Source organism: Prenolepis imparis, unplaced genomic scaffold (assembly GCF_030444845.1).
Source record: "Prenolepis imparis isolate NDT839.2.m4 unplaced genomic scaffold, iyPreImpa1.0 SCAF_1, whole genome shotgun sequence".
Lineage (NCBI taxonomy): Eukaryota > Metazoa > Arthropoda > Insecta > Hymenoptera > Formicidae > Prenolepis > Prenolepis imparis.
This window is the reverse complement of record NW_028141159.1, coordinates 5,945,707-5,965,649: the sequence shown is the minus strand read 5'-3', so window position 1 is coordinate 5,965,649 and position 19,943 is coordinate 5,945,707. Positions and strand designations below refer to the sequence as shown.

General features: G+C 33.7%; 2 protein-coding genes across 2 annotated transcripts in view; one reads left to right on the top strand and one right to left on the bottom strand.

Annotated features, from left to right (window-relative positions):
- Nucleotides 1–1,617: 1,617 nt before the first annotated feature.
- On the bottom strand, nucleotides 1,618–4,272 carry LOC145943618 (uncharacterized). The gene is made up of 6 exons (XM_083051269.1): nucleotides 4,028–4,272; nucleotides 3,815–3,900; nucleotides 3,389–3,646; nucleotides 2,452–3,085; nucleotides 1,957–2,184; nucleotides 1,618–1,881 (listed from the first exon to the last, which is right to left on the bottom strand). The coding sequence occupies exons 1-6, from the start codon at nucleotides 4,249–4,251 to the stop codon at nucleotides 1,821–1,823; spliced, it is 1,491 nt and encodes a 496-aa protein (XP_082907395.1). The 5' UTR covers nucleotides 4,252–4,272; the 3' UTR covers nucleotides 1,618–1,820.
- Nucleotides 4,273–5,525: 1,253 nt separating this feature from the next.
- Nucleotides 5,526–19,943, top strand: part of LOC145943563 (GAS2-like protein pickled eggs) — a 60,272-nt gene continuing 45,854 nt past the window's right edge. Inside the window, exons 1-2 of the mRNA XM_083051161.1 lie at nucleotides 5,526–5,932; nucleotides 18,136–18,325. Of these exons, the coding sequence (XP_082907287.1) occupies nucleotides 18,155–18,325 (171 nt within the window). The 5' untranslated portion in view covers nucleotides 5,526–5,932; nucleotides 18,136–18,154. The remainder of the gene's footprint in view (nucleotides 5,933–18,135; nucleotides 18,326–19,943) is intronic.

Below are 19,943 nucleotides of genomic sequence, written 5' to 3'. Positions count from 1 at the left end.
AAAAAATATTTCGATGAAACAGCACTTCAGATGGCTTTAGCACATTCTTAAAAAACCCCGAAAACTATCCTTTCCCCTTTATAATCAATCAACAGCTGTAAAATGTAATATTATGAAGCCCAGTCCGTCTGGTCTTTGCACATGTGCAGTCATTCCGTCTGATATCTCGATTATTTTACAGATGTTGATTGATTATAAAGGGAAAAGGATAGTTTTCGGGGGTTTTTAAGAGTGTGCTAAAGCCATCTGAAGTGCTGTTTAATCGAAATATCTTTTCATTAAAAAATGGCATCTAAGAATTTTCAGCGTGTGCTTTCTCGCCTCTGACGTCACAATCCAATATGGCCGCGGTGAGTACCCAGGAGCCTTAAACATTTCGTTTTACTTATTTACAAGTGGATTATACATTTTTATTTTATCAGTATATGTAATTCGCAATAATCTTTCTTGTAAGACATTCTTTCGAAGCGTTCGTTAAAAAAATATTATGCAGATTTGTTCGGTGAAAATTCTTTTCTATAATAATCAATGTTTGGACTTTTATATTCAAGAATCGAAATTTTTATCTAAGAAGAAGAGGCGCGTCATTGCGAAACAAATATCGAGAAGAACCGCTATTATTCAGAGGAGGATGATAAAGTTATCATTAATGAAGCGAAGAATATTTTAGAAAATAGCGTATAAAAAATCGGGCGTAATTACACGCGAACTTTTGCATTGACTGAGCAAACGAATGTTACGTTGTGATACGTTACTGAGGACGAAAAGACAACTCCGCTGTACAAATGTTCACACATGTACATATTTATCGTCTAGATTTCGGAGAAGTTAGTGATAGAGAAATTGTAACAGACGTTATAATTAATCGAATGAGACATGTGTGTCGAACGAGACGGAGAATGTAACTGAAAGAGAGCGTGCATTAAATACGATTATTATTGTTTGTTATAAATAAGCAAACTCTTTTAGGCGGTGCGCATTATAAATTCTAAATAATTATATTTCTACGTATATGTATATATAATATATATATATATATATATATATATATTATATATATATAAACAAAAAGTATAGATATACATAAATATATATAATAGTGTCTAAAAGAGACGGAAAGAGAGAAAAAGAAGAATGCGTTTTAAGGTCTTTGCGCATATTCTCACAAAGAACGGAAAGTGCCATCATATCGCGTCGCGTAGGATTAACCCGCGACATGTAAACAAATATAGTAATTAATAATAGTAAAATAATTGATAAGAGCAAGTTAAAAATATAGCGGGCGAACAGACTATCGTACTCGGCGCGATACGAGACACACTTATGTATTATAGCATTATACATATTATATATATATATATATATATATATATTATCACCTATGTTTTTGTATTTGGTAATCTAAAACGAAAAAATATCGAATTATAACGAACAGAAGATTAATAGAAAGTATATTATATATATTTGAGTAAAAGAGAGCTCCGAGGGTTGGAATTATCCGAGACGACGTTGGCGAAGATAGAGTCCCTTCTCCTTTCTCTTTCTTTCATCCTTTTTCTGCTCTTGAAAATAATAAATAAAAAAATAACGAGATTTATAGAGCGGTTTATAATATAATTGTAAAGCCGAATATACACATGCAACGGACAATTCTGGATAAAATCAACACTCGTTTACTCATAACTTATTATGTACATCATCTGAAAGAAACAGAAAGATACGTTCGTAAAGAAAAATAAATATAAGTATATACCAATTTTTTGGGGATTTGTATTTCCTTCTTCGTCAAAAAAGGTACTTTGACTAAAAGAAGAATATTATCAATTTAACGAAAAGGCATCCTTGATCTCCGTCGATTCTTTGTTTCTCCATTGAACATATCTGAAAAGTGAGGACATATAATTAGATATATAATTACATACATAAAAAGAAATATTATTTCCAAACGAAACATACAAACGCGGGACATCCTTAATATATTGCAGTTTATTCGGCTCATTCATGTTAAAATCTTGCATTCTGCATCGTTCTCTCCACACTTTGGTCGAATTCAACAAAGTCGAGTAATCTCGTTTTCTCATTAATTGTGATCTTGCGATTTTCGCCATCCGATTTTTGGTAGATTTTTGTAATTTAGTAGCTATCAAACTTTTCTTTCTATTTGTGTACTCTTCATCTTGTTTTCTGTTTTGAAATTATTCATAAAATTTATATTAACAGCATTCTATAAGCTAAAATTTTTTTATTAGAATCATGATTATTAATTTTTTTCTAATTATAATAATATTAGGATTTTCTTGTTAATCTCGTAAATAATCACAAATAAGGTATAGATAAACATGAATTGAGAAAATTGTAACTTTTCACTATTTAACATTATTTAATACATATGTTATTGCTCTAAATTCTAAATCCTTCGGTTTTTTGAAAACAATTGATATTATACATCACCTAAAAGCCTTGATCAACATCGGATTGTATTTTGGTTCCGAGTTGTCTTTCGAAGCTTTGGAAGAAATTTCTATCGATTTTCTCTCGCGATACTCCATTAAAGCTTCTTGAATGTTCTTCAATCTTTCTCTCTTGCGTTTTTCTAGAGTGGCAAGCTTCGAGTCGATCAGAATCTTCGACTGTTTCTCGTCAATCAAACGTTTATTCTCTCTCTCAATTTTCCATCGCTTTATTAATTCCTTCTTTCGATCCACGTTATTGACCTTAACAAAATCGCAAGTCTTTGTTAATGTTTTGTCACATTTGTCAGTCACGCGTATAGACAGTTTTTCCGTGATATTGGAAGTTGTTTTTTCTTGTAAAGTGTCTTCCAAGGTTTCGATCTCGATTTCGCTCTTGCAATTTTTCATCTTTTCCACTTCTTTCTGTTTACGCCACTCTTTAATGCTTGATCGTTGTTTCTCACGTAAATTCAGATAAATCTTGTACCAAGCCTCGTGATTCACTATGGTTTCCGCAGTTAAATCCGGACACTTGACTTGAATAGCAGCCACCAGGGTGGTGATGCTGCGACATTTCTTTCGCATTTTCAGGAACAGCAAGTGATCCTCGTCGTTCCAGTTATCGGTATAGCCTGCAAGGTATGTGGCTTTGGTGTCACATTATATATATAAGTATACATAACTTAACGAATTACAATAAATAATATGATAAAAATATCTCACACAAGTTTTGCATACGAAAACTAGAGTTTAGTAACAAAATTAAGAATAAGAGATATAACTTATACTCTCTCTTTGATTTAATATGAATTTTTAATAAATTAATTTAACACATACATTCAAACACGTTACGTGTTACAATATAACGCCATGAATTACATTTTGCTGTATATTTTAATTATTTATACGTAGGCGAATGCAAATGTGTCGAGTACCTGTTTTAGCAATTAACGCGTGGAAATCTTGGATCCCCTTATAATCGTTGCACTTTTTATTTTCCTTGTTAAAAGATGTGGCAGATGTCGGTTTGCTACCGATTGCGCTCTCATACTTATGCAAATTCGATTCAAATTCGCGCAATTCAGACTCGAGAGTTGTTTGCTCCTGCGACAAAGTCTGCAGTTGACAAGACTCCTTGAAGTCCCGAATTTTTTCCGACAGTCTCACGAGCCGTTGTTTGTATGCATTTGTGTCTAGATAAACGTTTATATTCGCATTGTAAATATTGAACAACGACTTCTCCTTCTAATTACAAGATGCACGTAATTGATATTAATTAAATTGACATTTTAAATAAAAATTTTTAACGTAGAAATTGCAGCACAATTAACGAAAAATAATGTGTAAAAATTATAGTTTACCTAATTTCTGAATCTTTTCGGGACAATTCGTGGCAGATTTTACTGATTGAAGTTCTTCGAAAATTTCTTCCAAACGTCTTCTCATGCTATTCAGAAAAATTTGTCTTAAAAAAATATTTAAATTAAATCGATATAATAAAATATCGCGTGAACGAACTTGATATGCAATGCATAACTCGCAATCTAAGATCGACTTCGTTTTTCTCTGCCTACCTGTTTTTCGAGATGTCACTCATTTTATGCAAAACAGGTCGTAGAACTTCTGGTTCCAGTTTCATGTTCTCCATCAAGTTAGCGAGATTCTTCTCCATCAAATACTCTTGCTGTTTTAACTTCAATAGAGATTTCCTGTAATTCGTATTTTCAGTAGAGCGCACTTTTCCACATGACGGATTTCGCCTTTCTTTCTTGTCTTCCTTGCAAATAATTCTACTCATTATAACACACGCAATTGCGGATATTAAATATTGCGTAAAGTATAAATTTTTTAATAAAGTGTGAAATAATTTAATGTAAAAGTTCAAGAGTTTTTTTTTACAAATTTGCGCGTAGACGTGTCGTGTGTTTTTATTAGGAAACTACATTTGTCGGGCTTTGTGTCCTGACAAAGTTTCACATATGGGTTTCCATAGTAATTCACCACATAACTGTCTCCCTTCTCACTTCTCATGTATAATTGCACCTGCTGATTGAAACTGCATAAAAAGTCGTTTAAAAAGATTGTATAATATTGTGCAAAAAGCAAAAGTAAAATTCTTTCAAATGTAAATATTTTATTTACATGCAAAAATATAAAATTGTTATATGTTAAATTCAAAGTTGTAAAATATAAAATAGATATAAAATATCCTTTTTCATAATATATGCACATCATAAAAGGATAATTGATCAAATGTGTTTTATGAATCAAGTTTTAATTTGTTAATTTTTCCAAGTAATATTATTTATTATTGTCATTATTATAGTTAAAATTGATCTTATATTTATCATTCAATGATTTTAATGAAAATATATTGTAATTATTATATTATTATTTCAACTAATTATTTTGTATAATGGTTCTCTTGAAATAAAAAGATATATACATATAAAGAATATAAAAATATATTCCAATTATTGTTACCGAAAATTGATCAGATCGGTGTCTATAAATATAAATTTATCAACGATTGAATGAATAAGATTTTCATGATATAATTATATTGACATAATACATATAAAAAAATTGCGCTTTTGTTATAAATAATGCCTCATGTGTTATATTTGTTATAACTAATAAAATATTGTATAATAGGTACTAAAAGAAATCTACATGTCTGCGTTTTCAAAAAAGTAGAGAATATCTATTATTGAACGATGTCTCATTTTATATATCGTTTGTAAAAATATATATATATATCTAATATTTAAATTATTAGACAAATAATTATAATAGAAATAAAAGATCTCGCGTGAGGAAAGAGAACATTTTTCTGTTGATATATACGGAGGATTGAGGTATATCTATGACAGTGTGTGTTTGTTTTTATTGGTAATAAAAGGGTCAAATTTTTGTTTATAGTCATGTCTCGGTATGTTCTTTAGTGACCCCTCGCGGTGTCGTGGCGAATCAATTCGATCCCTTCCCTCTCCTTTCCGCCCGCGGCTCTTCGACCGCTCGCGCTGCGGCGCATTTATACGGGCGGCCTGTCTCTAGGCGCCTCAGTCTATGATTGAGACGCGGCAGCGTAAGTATGGAGTGCGCGCGCAATATCCCGCGAGACGTATCGTACGGCATTGCGGTTTGAACCGTTTGACGACGAACAACGAGATTCCGACAACGCTTTCGAGCAGCAGATAACAAGAACAAATACACCACGTCCCCCACGTCCGGCTGTAAAATCGCTCCTTGACGCTCCTCGTCTCTCCGGCAGGATAGTTTGGCGGCGCGAATACGCGCCTATATTCGCGTATGTCGCCGGGAAATCTTAACCGGCTCCGAACCTTGGATTTTCCGCTCGATGAGTGAAAGATTCGCTGCGCTGTCGTGAAACGAGATCGGGATCCTCGCGGGATTCTCCGCGGATCGTGGTGATCCGGTGTCGGGAAGAAGGATCTCCTTGGATTCGCGAGGCAAGCGTAAGTACCAATTCTTATATGTGCTTGAAGTGAGGTGCGCGAAGTTATGGGTTATGGCCGCGTTTTTACCACGCTTATTTGCCAACATCGATCGGAGATAGCTATTAAATGATTGATTTGTTCCGGGGGCCAAAAGAGTAATCGAGATACGTCACTTGGATTGACACCGAAGGCGAACGATTGAATTGTATTAATATTAACAGGTATTTGTGATTGGCGTACTTTGAACTGTTTTGTTTACGCACAATGAAAGATCGTTTTAAGGAATATAATATATCTTTTATCTCAAACAGAGATAACGCGATATTGTAGAAGATATATTAAATATTAACAATATAAGAAAATTATCATGACATTTTTCGATTTATATAAATTTTCACTTAAAAAAAATCTTTGATAAATCTTTGAGTATTTATTAAATAGATCTATAGTTTATGTAATATACAGGGTGTCCCGAAACTACCGCGAGATATTTTAAAGGCAGATTCTCTGGCCAATTTAAAAACGATTTTTCCTCAGCAAAAATGTCGAGGCACCAATAATTTTCGAGTTATAAGCGATTAAAAATAAAGGGTTTCTCGTAAACTGAGTCCTCTAGAAATATAATATTAACAAATCCACATTCTTCAATTAATTTTAAGTAAAGTTTCTTTTAATAGAATTTTAATTTAAAGCTTAGTTACAAAGATACATGATGACAAAAATTGGGAACATGCAAAAAATGATGGTCTCCCTCGACATTTTCGCTGAGGAAAAATCGTTTTTAAATTGGCCAGAGAATCTGCCTTTAAAATATCTCGCGGTAGTTTCGGGACACCCTGTATATCAATTTTGATATTTTCGGGTTCCTACATCGTCACGTCTCTTTGAATAGAATTATCTCTGTAGAAAGATTAGAAATAGCATTCGATAACTGTGGAATTTCTTGTTACAATATACACAATTTTCTTATAACGCATCCTCTATAATAAGAAAGTTATGCCGTTTGAATGAGAATTGGAGCATCTAATCTATCATTAATGTAAAGAAATGTGAATAACTGTATTACATCTGTTGCATAGCACAGATGATTCATTGGTAAGTTCGCTTATCCAGCGACATTGATAAGGAATCATGTCACACAATATTACTGTTAGATTTTAACTTGAAATCGATATTCGAGACGATAATTAAACAAACAAAATAATCTCGAAGAATAAAAAATAAAATCAATTTTCTAAAAAATTATTGTATTAAATTATCATAAGATTATAAATATTATTAATCTTATTGTTCTTGTGTATTATATACTATTAGGACATTATATTTAAATAATAATGCATCATGATACTATGCAGAGTACAGTATGCTAATTTCATTATAGAGCCGTGGATAATAATTAATTAAAGGATTATTTTATATAATTTTGTGCCATTATACCTTCCTATTCTGGCTACCTAATCACCTGTTAGAATAGTCTTTTTAGAGAAAGTTTCATTGTTCGATCATAAGGAAGTTCTGCTTCATAAGCATTTAATTACATTAATTATGAGTGTTGTTACGTTGTATAACTAATTATTCGCAAAAAGTGATACGTGTGTTATAATTAACAATAATTAATCAATATTTATCTTATACTATTCCCACACAGTATACAGTTTTCATATTCCGTTTATTTAATTTCTCATTGAAGTTACTTTTGCATTGAAAACTGCATTGTTCTAACAATTGTAAGGAAATATTGCATCATGGTAACTAATTAGAAGTCATTAAAGAGAGCAATTAAATTACAGATCGCGTGTTTTTCTTTACATTGAATAATCTCATGTTGTGTATTACAGAAACAATGTCTAGAAATCGAATAATCCGTTAGCACTCGTGATCACTTCTCAAATTGAAAGATATTTTTTCGAAGAAATTAATAAGAAATCAATACTATATCAATTATGTCTTACATATTAATTTTTATATACATATATACACAGAGAGAATTTTCTCTTAGAATTTACTCTGAAAATCATGATAATCATGGGACAATATGGTATGGAAAGAATTTTATGAGAATTTTTCTGATTAATATTTATCACAATAAAAATTATAATATCTATCACAATAAAATATAAAACATGTTTGATAAACTGCATAGTAAAATTAGTCAAACATGTTTTATATTTTATTGTAATAGATATTATTATTTTTATTGTGATAAATATTAATTAGAGAAATTCACATAAAATTCTTTCCATACCATATTGTCCCACGATTACTATGATTTTCAGGGTAAATTCTAAGAGAAAATTCTCTTGTACGATTACATATTAATATTAAATTGCAAATATATCGAAAGAAAGAGCAGAAAATATAAGATCAAAAACTTGATGAATCTTCAATTTAGACTGGCGATACGCGGATTAGCTTACGATTGACGAGTATATTCGCCCACGGGATGATGACTCGCGCGCGCGTAATAGCGCGATAATTTCGCGACGATCGAATTGCCGATGCAATTACTCGCTGGAGGCGCGAGTATACCCTTAGAGCGAAGATGATCGAGATAAGTGGATGGAGACAAAGCGTTTTGTCGCGTGAGATAGTCAGTCCCGTGAATTGCATATCGCGCAACAAGATATTTCTCTCTTTCTCTCTTTTTCTCTCTCGCTCTCTCGATAATAAGTAATAAACGTAGGCATAATGCATAATAAATGACGGGCATGACGATGCTCGCGTACCGCGATTCTATTCTATTGAATGGCATTGAACTTTCCTTTGATCTTTATCGATTTTGCATACACGAAATACACTTGCACTTTGTGCGTTGTTTAATCTTAAGAACATTTTTATGGGACATATATATATTTGTGTACGTAAGAAATAATTTGCATAATACATTTGAAAGCAATTTTAATGAAGAATAATACTGATCTTTTTTACGAGAAAACACATCTCTTTCAACGATAACTAAAAAAAAAATCGTAGAAATAATTTTTTTTATTACTTTTATTTTAAAAAATTTCTACACTGAAACAATTTTCTTTTAGAATTTAAAATCATAATAATCGTGGGACAATATGGTATAGAAAGAATTTTATGAAAATTTCTTTGATTAATTTATCACAATAAAATATAAAACATGTTTGATTAATTATACTAAACTGCATGGTAAAATTAATCAAACATGTTTTATATTTTATTGTAATAGATATTATTATTTTTATTGTGATAAATATTAATCAAAGAAATTCTCATAAAATTTTTTCCTTATCATATTGTTCCACGATTACCATGATTTTTAATGTAAATTCTAAGAGAAAATTCTCTCTCTGTGTACATTTTTACTATTATAATATAATTAAATTTTTACAATGATCGATATTTTTATTTTAATAAATGTATCAATTATTCTCGTATCATTATTATTCTATGATAATATAAATGACTTTATTGCGCTGAGCACATTGCACAGGATTAAAATCACACGATCGACAAACAATATTTGCATTACTATTACCATTCTATTGCTCGAATTCTATTGCGCCAACACACGCGTTTACGCGAGAATCTACTGCGTGCTGCGCGAGCATCGAGGCTTCGGAATAGCGTGCTGCTCGTTACGGCTCCTCTCTGGTTAAAAGTGAATGGGGAACCCGCTCATTCATAAGATTTTCTTCCAAGAGGGGCAGCAAACAACCGCGCGCTCGCTACTTGCCTCAGCGCAGCGCGGAGCAAATGCACTTTATACAGTGACTGGATATGCAACTTATCACTCGCCCTATGCAAAGTATTTCTTGATCGAAAGATGCAAAGCTCGCGAAAAAGGATTTGTGAATAAATATTTTATGAGCAATCTTTTATTGCGCTTTATTTTGCATAACACAAATAAATTCAGTAAAGTAATTGAAATAATGGATAAATAAGGAATAAATAATAGTTTTTATCTAGTAATATATAACAAGAGATATAACGAAAATATTATCATTTAATTTTTTAGTGATCGCGTAAACATTTATCATTGATTCGTCTTTATATATAACAAAGAATTACAAAAATAATATTCTCTTTACAATGCTTAATGGAATAATTAATTTTTAAATAAAAATCAAATATTGCATAATAAATAATTTATATAAATATTGCAAAATAAATAAAACATACAATGCATAGGATTAATTAATATAACTAGATAAAAACGACAAAATAATGAGTACTAGATAAAAATAGTTTAACAATCGACTGACATATTTAGAAAATGATTAACAAACAGCCGACTCGCGAATCGGCTTTATCTTGTTAATGCATACATACATATATGCATGGGGATACACGAATCATAAATTTGCGATAATGTACGTGGTTGTCATGTTAAATGCAACAAATCAGTGCTGGAAATAAAGAGAAAGAGAGAAAAGAAGATTTATCTCGCGCAAGAACACACGGGGCCCTTACGCGATTTGTTAAAGGTTTAATATCGTTAACACGGCGATAATACGGTCGAAACATTTCTCTCGTTAAATCTCGGTCTCTCGTTCGCTCTCGACGCCGACCAGCCAACGATTGCAACATTGCAAACGTCGCGATTAATGAACGGCTGTCATCGCATCGCCGGAAAATCAGTTGCACGTATCGCGAGCTATATGTGCTGTCGAGATGCGTTCTCCAAGAGAGACGTACGTTCTCCAAGAGATCTCGCGCATCGGATTAAGTTGGATTTCAACGCGTACCTACGTATATACGTTCTGATATTCCGATGACAGCATGATCCTTAGAGCAATCAGCAAGCATGTAATTTTTGCGAAGGGGAATTAAATCGTGCCGCTAGTTTTGTTAGGTATATATATGTACGCGAATTGTGCCCCCAGGAGGAGAAATTATAATGTCAGAAGCGAACGGTTTTACGTTGATTTTGAAACCAAAAATGTTTAAAGTTTCTCTCATTTGCCGATCTTATATTCGATCGCGTTGACATTTGTTTATCGATTTTTATCTTTCGTTGGCGCGGTATTTTTTCATTTTTTGACATTCGACTTCACGTAGACGGAGCTCACGTGCGAGCACAGTTATGGAAATTCGCTTTCGCGAAAGGAGTAGAAGAAGAAATAGAGAAAAACGTATAAAGAGAGGGAAGAGGGCAATAAGTCTGGCCGAGGCGGTAGGTGATCAATCTCGCGCTCGAAGGAAACTTTACGGGCCGGCGCGTAATGATAAACGACTTCGGAGTCGATGTGTTCCGGACATTATCGGACCGCGCGTAGAGTCGAGATATCGCGTTTCTCGCTGGCGAACGCACCGTGGTCCATGCGCGACCATGCGCGACACGGATTTGCATTCGCGCTCGGCTACACGCGCGGGCGTAGTCGAACCGATCGGGTTCGTCGTCGTCGTCGTCGTCGTCGTCGTCGTCGTCGTGGTCGTGGTCGTCAGGAACAGGTTCATTCCGTTGCGCGCGAAATGAATGAAATCGTTAGGCGTTACGACACGCCGACGTTCTGCGCTCTGGATCGTTTATCGGTCCGGCTATCTGCGCGCGCCCGAGCGCAATTATGCATCTCGTAACAACTCGATGCGTGTGCGCACGAGAGAGAGAACAGGCGCCGGCTTACGCATCCGGTTTCCCGTATATATAGAGTGTCCATCGGGATAATTGTCATATTGTATGCTGATTGTGAATGCGAAAAACTGCAATTCATATATAAATCTCTTTCGAGGTACTGAAATTATTTTTTTTTCGACCATTTTTGCGATATATAATTATAAATTATTTTAGAAAATAATTTATACAATAATATATAAAGAAAATAATAGAAAATAATTATAGAAAGTTATAATAATTCATAAATAATTTATAAAATAATTTAGAAAATCTGCTGAGTCTTTGGAGTCTTGACAAATTATTACGAAAAATCTGTCATTACGAAAATTTAAATATAATGTTTGTCCTAATAATACTTTAGACGGAAATATATAAATGACGTCGAGCATATTAGTTGGTTGTGTTTATTTTGAAAACAGATGCCATTAAGTACCGATGTGTTTTGTATACAGGATTATGTTTATATTTTTAAACATCGTTATACATATATATGTATTAATAAGGATTTTTAAAACGAGCTCTCTCTTTCTCGCGGACAAAGAGATATTCTCTTTCTTATAAGTGAAGTGAATTCTTGATATCGTCTCAACGACGATAATATCTTGAATCTTAATCTCTCTTGTACCTCGCGATGATCATTATGCCTTCTCTTTATTTCCGCTGAAATTTCTTTTCTCGGTACATTGAAAGCACTTGGATAATTGTAGAATGTTTGCAGTTACGATGCGATAAAAGCAGAGTGTTATAGTTATGTTACGATAAATGTTCTAAGAGAAGATATTTTATATGACAAGTTGTTACTCGCGCGAAAGTCGTTGCACGTTATTGCGAAAATACTCTTCTGCATATCTTATGCAATTTATGAACAGATAAATCATAATATCTTTTTTTGCAGATGAAAGACATATTTATAAAATACTCGATGTATTTATATTTAATTACAAAAGTAAATTTGCCCCAAGTCTGTCAAAATTAACAAATTTTTTGAATGTTTCTGTATGTCAAGTCATATCAGTCATATGTTTTTCTCATGTTCATGATGAGGTGCATGGATGTTTTGCACTTTTTTTTTATTGCTTATGGAGCACTTTTTTGTGCCTTATTCCTAGATAAGATACTTCTGCTATTAGATACATTTATCGAAAATGAAATTGTGATGCGATTTATCGAGCCGTGAATAATTATGCGGAATCCTGTCGTGGGACGACTCTCGCGATGAAAAAAAAAAAGACATAGTTGATATTTAATGGGCTGTAAAAGAGCAAATGACCGTTAATTGCGTGGCGCGCCTCATTGCGCTTGTATGAAACGAGCATTATACGTCCCGAGCGGATTCGTTTTCTATATTTACCTTTCGCGAAATTATCACATCGACCATCGCCATAATTACGACGCAGCGAGACTTTCAATTTATCGCGATCTTGTTTTCCTTTAATAATATATCGGTGCTATCTTTGGTCCGACGCAAGAATGTTGTCGTCGCATTGATCGCGCATAACGTAACATTATTTTAACGTGCGCGATTAAATTGCGGCCAGCGGCAATCGAGCAACACTCACGTATGCTTCTCATATGTATATCGGTGTATTTATAAATCACAAAATTATAAAGAATATGATAAGATTACGAGGACATAAAGTATCGTGAAAAGAAGAGAACTCTGTGTGTGGAAATTGTGTTCATAATTATTCATAAAGAACTTTACTTAAAATAGAATCTTGATATAAATATATAAATAAATATTATTATATTTTGCGCAATATATATAATAAAAATATGCAGATCCCTTTAAAATATTACCATTTATATAATATGTGAATATTATATTACATATATATATATATATATATATATTATTCCTGTTTACTGTTTACATAACTGCACGATGACATGCATAACATTTATCGTAACCGACGATGAATGAGAGACTGAGGGGAGGATGAATCGGATTAAAGTAAACTCGCGCGCGCCCCAGAGAAATTATAGTAATAGGACATAAGAGTAACTGCTTCCTGGCGATCAGGAGAGTTAGTTAAGTAAGTCGTGGGGAGATCAGAATTGTGCACGCATGTGTGCGTGTCTATAAGTTAGGACGACTCATAAAGATAATAAAGTACGTTGCCAAACACGCGGCTTTCTCGTAAGGACTTTACATATATATTTTTTTTCTTTTTTTTTTTCATTTAATCCGGTTCAGCGCTTCTCTTTAATCCCGTTCATCCGCCATACCGTATCTCTGTTACTGCGTCGTCCTTTACGATATCAGCGCACGGAAGATGTTTCGAAAGATTTAATTCACGTCGTGTGACTTGTCGTGAGTAACGAGACTGAGTTTCTTAAAAATCCTCGCACGATATACCGCGCTTGTATATCTTCCGAATGCACGACTTTATTGTTCGCGCTGATATCGCTAAGAAAGGGTTCCACGAGTCTCGCCGGCTCTTTATTATTCCATCGAGAGACACGAAAGGGACGGAATATTAAGAGTTGGTTGCCCTATGGATATCGCGCGCACGCTTCGTTCCCTATGAAAGCGCATTCGTAAGTTTACCTACGTGAGCGTACTTTAAAGGTGCGCTACACGTGACATAACGGTGCATCATGGCATTTATACGCAGTGTCACGAAAAGCTGCGTATGTCGGAAATGCTATTATACTTTTGCGGAAATTTACAGTCGAGTGTTCTGTGATATTAATCTGAAAAATATTATTTTTACTATGTATATATATATATATCCCCGGAATTTCTATCTTAATATTTTTTCTGCAATATAATACGAAAACGTATTATATAATTTCTTTATTAATATTCTATAATCTTTTTAAATTTTTCTTAAATTTCAATAAAATTCGATTTTAAAATAATAAATCGTAACAAGATTTTAAATACAGATTTTATAGAATTTTATTAGTATTTGTCATGTCAATTTCATATCTGAAAAGCACAGTAATAATATAGCTAGTAATATATGATATAATCACAAAGTTAGCTGCGCCATAAATTATGAAATATTATTACGTTGATAACATTAACGTCGATAATCGGCACCCGTGTTACTTCGGCGTCAAAGAGGGAAACGCGCGTTTCGCTATTTAACACGTATAAAGTTATCGATTATTTATGTCAGAATTGCGCGAAAGAAGAGATTCATAAAATCCCGTTAAATTCATTTTGCGTTAAATAAAGGAAGACGCTATCAATTTTCAAACGCACTACGAAAAGGATAGCGCGTGTTTAAGGATTAAATTTCACGGTGCATTCGCGCGAATCTCTAATAGATTCCTTCGCGCTGCGCTGACATTTATAAAACTCAACTCTGGCGAACTCCAGCGGAGTGTAACGACGTTTTACAGGCTCGCAACCCCGCTGTGATTTAGCGACCTTCGGCTTCGCGGGTGGCAATAAAGGTTGTAAGTTAACCCGTAAATTAGCCACCAGCCGCTGACAGATGCACCCTCGTTTTTCACTCACTGTGTATATCGAGAAAATTTTAATTTCTTCTTTTAAGATAACATAATATTTTATTCGATATTTATATCCCTCAACTTCTGAAGTCACACAAAGGACTGTGTGTTTTGATCATTTGAGTTTAAAATTGTCAAACTAAATATGGCTACATCGTAATACATTTTATCAAGTCTATATCCGGAGCATAGCATTCCAGATACAAGATAATCGTATATCGTGGATTATTCCACGCGTTCGTCAAAGGAGAATCGATAGAGCGCTACATTCAAGCTGTTTGCTCCAAATGAGTCGTTTCCGCGAATCGTTCTACTCATTCGCTATCGATTTAAACTTTAGCATTTTCAAACAGCGTATATGCATCCGATGTGTAACATGCGGCTAACAGGCGCCAACGATATAGAGCGAGACGCGGGTGCATCGCGTCGTGAGAAACGCGATAGAATGATATTTCGCGGCCTTTTGTAAATCATAATCCGTGATCGTCGCTGTCGGCGCACGAATATTTCGTTTCACGCATTCTCGATCGATTTCCGTGTCCTCTTTATGCATCGGTTCCTTTTTCGTTCAATTTTTTTCGATATCTTTTTATTATTCCGCTCTTTCTCTCATCTATCACTCTTTGTATGTGATATATATATTATGTAATTAATAAATTATATTATAGGGTCCGATCGTTTAAAGAGTCGTCAAATCTCCTTTCGAATATTTTATACCTTCTTCGAGCAGTTGAAGCTGATAAGTTTCTTTGATGAAAAGTCGATTAACCGCTGTCATGTTTTATTTTCTAAATTTGAGCTAAGTCTCGAATTAAAATTTTTTCTAATTAAAATTCTTTGTTAAATTGAATTTCGTCATGTGTTTGCGTATTACTGAACCATGATTTTCAAACCAGTTTCGGTCAACCCTTGACGAAGGCTCGTTGAATTAGAGGGGCTCAGACCACACCGAAATGAAGCTTCATGGGGTCCTATGAATGGAGCGTTTTATCGCTGTTAGATATTATCCCGGCGGCACATGTGTGTGGATCATTTCCCACGATTATTTTCTCTGGTCAACACATGCTGGCGGTTGGAAAATTAAAATATTTAGATAGTGGGAGGGAGTATTTAATTTTTTGCACATCGCACATGATCTCAGAATTGTTGGAAGGAGAAAAATATGTTTGTACATTGTTTTATCCATTTTTAAATAATAAAATATTATTTGTTGAAGATTTTTACGTAATAGAGATTCTGTTAGCTAACAATTATTTTTAATTGTCGAAAATTTTCTTAATTCCGACAATGTAGATGTGTAAGTTTATCCGAGCTTATTTGGATTTTTACTAATCAATTTGAGCGCGTGGTGCAGATTTATTTATCAAATATTAAATATTTTACTTCGTCGCGTCGGACTGAGATTCTCATTGAATGAAAGTCGAACACGTCGAAACGTCATTCTGCGACGCGATCTTATTCAACGTTGGCTTCATTGGAGTAATGTCTTACAATGATTTCACTTCTGACATTAAGACTTGGCGAGTTCTCGATACTATTAACCTGTGCACCACTCGATGAGTTGTACACAATACTGCTGGAGATTTATGTGCGTCACTGCCCGAAACAAAATAGGGATTGAGCGACTCAATGGACGACAAGTTTCTTGTGTTTAAAAATGAAATAAATCTATTGTAAAAGAGAAAGTAGGGAATGAAAAATTGAAAGAAAGTTGAGGATTTTAAAAATATAAATAAACAATAACAATATAAGTGGACAGCTTGGTTGAAACGAAATTGTCGACAGTGATGATATATAGGGTACACATCTGTAGATAAAATTTTTCTAGAATATAATACACACATAACCAAGCACATAACACATTAGGTATAACAATGAAAAATGTTTAGGTCAAAAAGCGAAAATAATATAACAAACTTGTTATTCATTAGAGAAAAAATGGGAAAAATAAATCAAAGAAATTACGTGATTCGAGTATTGTGGCAGAATGTAATCGAAACAGACACATATATGTATACATACACATAGGGTGGCTGTATGATGAGCCATGGGGAAAATATCGCGGGGTTGACCGCGCCATTGTCAACAACGACACCCGGAGTGGCCATTGTCTGGCTTCGCGTTTTTTTATTCATCGGATATTTATAATCTGCCTCTTGTATCGCGAAATAATGCCCGCGGATTTGCATACGCAACGGTATCTAGACGTGGAAATATCGCGTGAGAAAACGAATCGAGATTCCGTTAGCGGCATATTGCAGTTCCCGGACATAACGAATGTAGCTTTCATCGGGACGATAAATAACGTTGATCATAGTTTTTTTCGATATGTTTCGAGGTTTACGAAGAATCATAGAAATTTAATTGAACACGTATATCTATCGCAAACTAGGACGCAACATAATTTGTCTTCTTTAACTGTACTGTATATTATACATTCTCTGCATTTCATATGAAATAAGCCATATGAAATAACATATATAATCAAACGTTGAATAGAGAATCAAGAAAAAAAAAAATTGAAAAAATAGAGAAATAAATAGATGCATATAAAAAGAATATTCTATAAGATTGGTTAAAAATGCAGTAAAGGAAAGTCAAAGTGAATAAAATTTTGAAGATTTTGAAAATTTAAGAATTCTACGAATTGTACTAAGTTGTACTAAGCTCCCCACTTTCTAGCTAAAAGTAACCCTGGTCCTTCGGGACTTTCAAAGGGAGGGAGAAGTTTTTCCCTTTTCACAGTAGGACCGAAGTTTCTTCAGTTACATTAGTTCTCTCTGAATGCTCTAGGCAAACAGAAGCGACAAAATATTATATAAGATGCAGAAATCTCGGTAAATCGAAAGTGTAAAATGACAGAAAATTTAAACACTTGTGTGATTAACAGTGAAACAGTGTGTCAACATAATGAGAAATAATTAATTTATTACGTAATATTTAAATTTAAAAGAATAGATAAAATAAAATTAATAATATAATTTGAAAAAGTTTTCAAGATTTTTTATTTTTATTTATTTAAATCAATATTTAGATACAAAAGTGAATTCAGAAAAGAGTCTACAGTAAAAAAAAAGCAAGAATTAGTTTTAAATATATAAATTTAATATTTAAGTTTAATATATAATTTATATAAAATTTTTAATACGATGTAATATCTCTCTGCTTTCAGTTTTCAAATTGTTAAAATCATGTCGGTGCTACTGGAGGGTAGGTCGTACAGACCGTTCAAATCCTCGGAGGAATACCTGATAGCGATGAAGGAGGACCTGGCTGAATGGTTAAACGCCCTATATCCGGAGCTCAGGATCAATCTCGACAATTTTATGGACAGGCTGGACACTGGCGTCGCTCTATGCAAAGTAAGTGTCACGAATGATTTGCCTAAGCTATAACTATCGCGGAAGCACGATTATCCGTGCGGCTAAGCGCTCGTACAGTCATAACGAGGCGATCCTTATCGCGCGACTATCATCGTCGAAAAATTCCCCCGCGATCGAGATACCCATTGGCCTCAATCCTAGAACACGATTGTCACGTTCTCCGGCTCTTTCCGCGTTTATTTTCTCTCCGCTCCGTAAACATCCGCCTATACACGGTATCGTGAAAGTATGATCACATACACAACAGTGTAACATAACTCTTTTAGAATATGCGCAGATAATTTTTTCCTTTGGACATTTTACGACAAATCGTTATTTTCGAAACGAATATATAAGTTGCAAGCCTTTTTCTCTATTATCGTATATTCAAATATTTTATATACATTAAACTCTTATATTTTATATATTAAAAAATATTACAATAAAACTTACATAACAGACGTTACTTAACGTTAATAATATAGGCACGAAATATAAGTGCAAATTAAAAATGTGAAAATATAGTTCCGATGATGCTAGACAAATGCTTTCGATTTCCTGTCAAAATTTTTTCCCCATTCACAAACGCGCACGCGACATGCGCTAAAACGCATCAAAGTTGCACGTGTGCATTGTAAAGAGGAGGAAGAAGGATGTGTGTGACGTCCTGCGTGGTAAAGAGCGGAAGCTCTTCGTCCTGCGTGGCGTGAATTACGATTGAGCTTAATGCAGAGTGGGAAGAGTGAAGAGCAGTGTTAAAGAGCCCTTTCATTCTACATTTTTATTAAAATATGCCGTATCGCCATTATTCTGTTAATGCCTGATTAATGTCTGCGAAAATTTGAATCACATATAAACATAAATTAATAATAACTTTTCTGACGTTAATTTTGCGATCTTAAAAGAAATTTAATATCAATTTTCAATTAATTATTAAAAGAGTTAAAAATTAAATTATTATTAAATAAATTTAATATATTAATATTTTTTAATGATAATTCGATAGTGAATCTCATATATACATTGCTATTTGTAAAAATTGCAACACAGCTAATATCATTATTCCTTTATGGTGTTGCAATTTTCGCAAACAGCAGTATATTTGACTCGCAAAGTATTATAGATACATATTTTTTCTTTTTCGACTGTTATTTATAATAACATTGTGTTTCTGCATGTATGACTAATACAGATGATTTGCGAAATTGAAATTATATGTTTGTGACAGCGTGTATATTTTTTTTCATCGACAAGTGGCTGCAACTTGTATGTTAAAATCGCTGGCTCTTACGGACACGATGTTGAAACGAAAAAAAAAAAAAAAAAAAGAGAACTTGCATACAATCTGTATCTCCCACACGATCCACTCGACTGCAGCGGCGAATAGAGTAGTCATTCGTAGCGTGACCAATCGACTGTCGACGATATATGCATACATATACACTTGTGTCAACTTATTAGCTCGGGCATTATTAAAGCAATTTTAACAAGTCATTAAGGGCACGGCAAATTAGGGCGTTTAAAAAAAATGCGGGACACAATGAATAATGCTTTAATTACTCGATTAATGCGGTCGACAATCGTGACGCTTTCATGCCAGGCCACAGTTGCGTGGAAA

Coding starts and splice junctions, on each gene's coding strand:
- LOC145943618 (XM_083051269.1), bottom strand. CDS start 4,251: ATGAGTAGAATTATTTGCAAGGAAGACAAGAAAGAAAGGCGAAATCCG. Junction 3,901..4,027: donor AGTGACATCTCGAAAAACAG/GTAGGCAGAGAA, acceptor TTTTCTGAATAG/CATGAGAAGACGTTTGGAAG. Junction 1,882..1,956: donor ATTAAGGATGTCCCGCGTTT/GTATGTTTCGTT, acceptor CTCACTTTTCAG/ATATGTTCAATGGAGAAACA.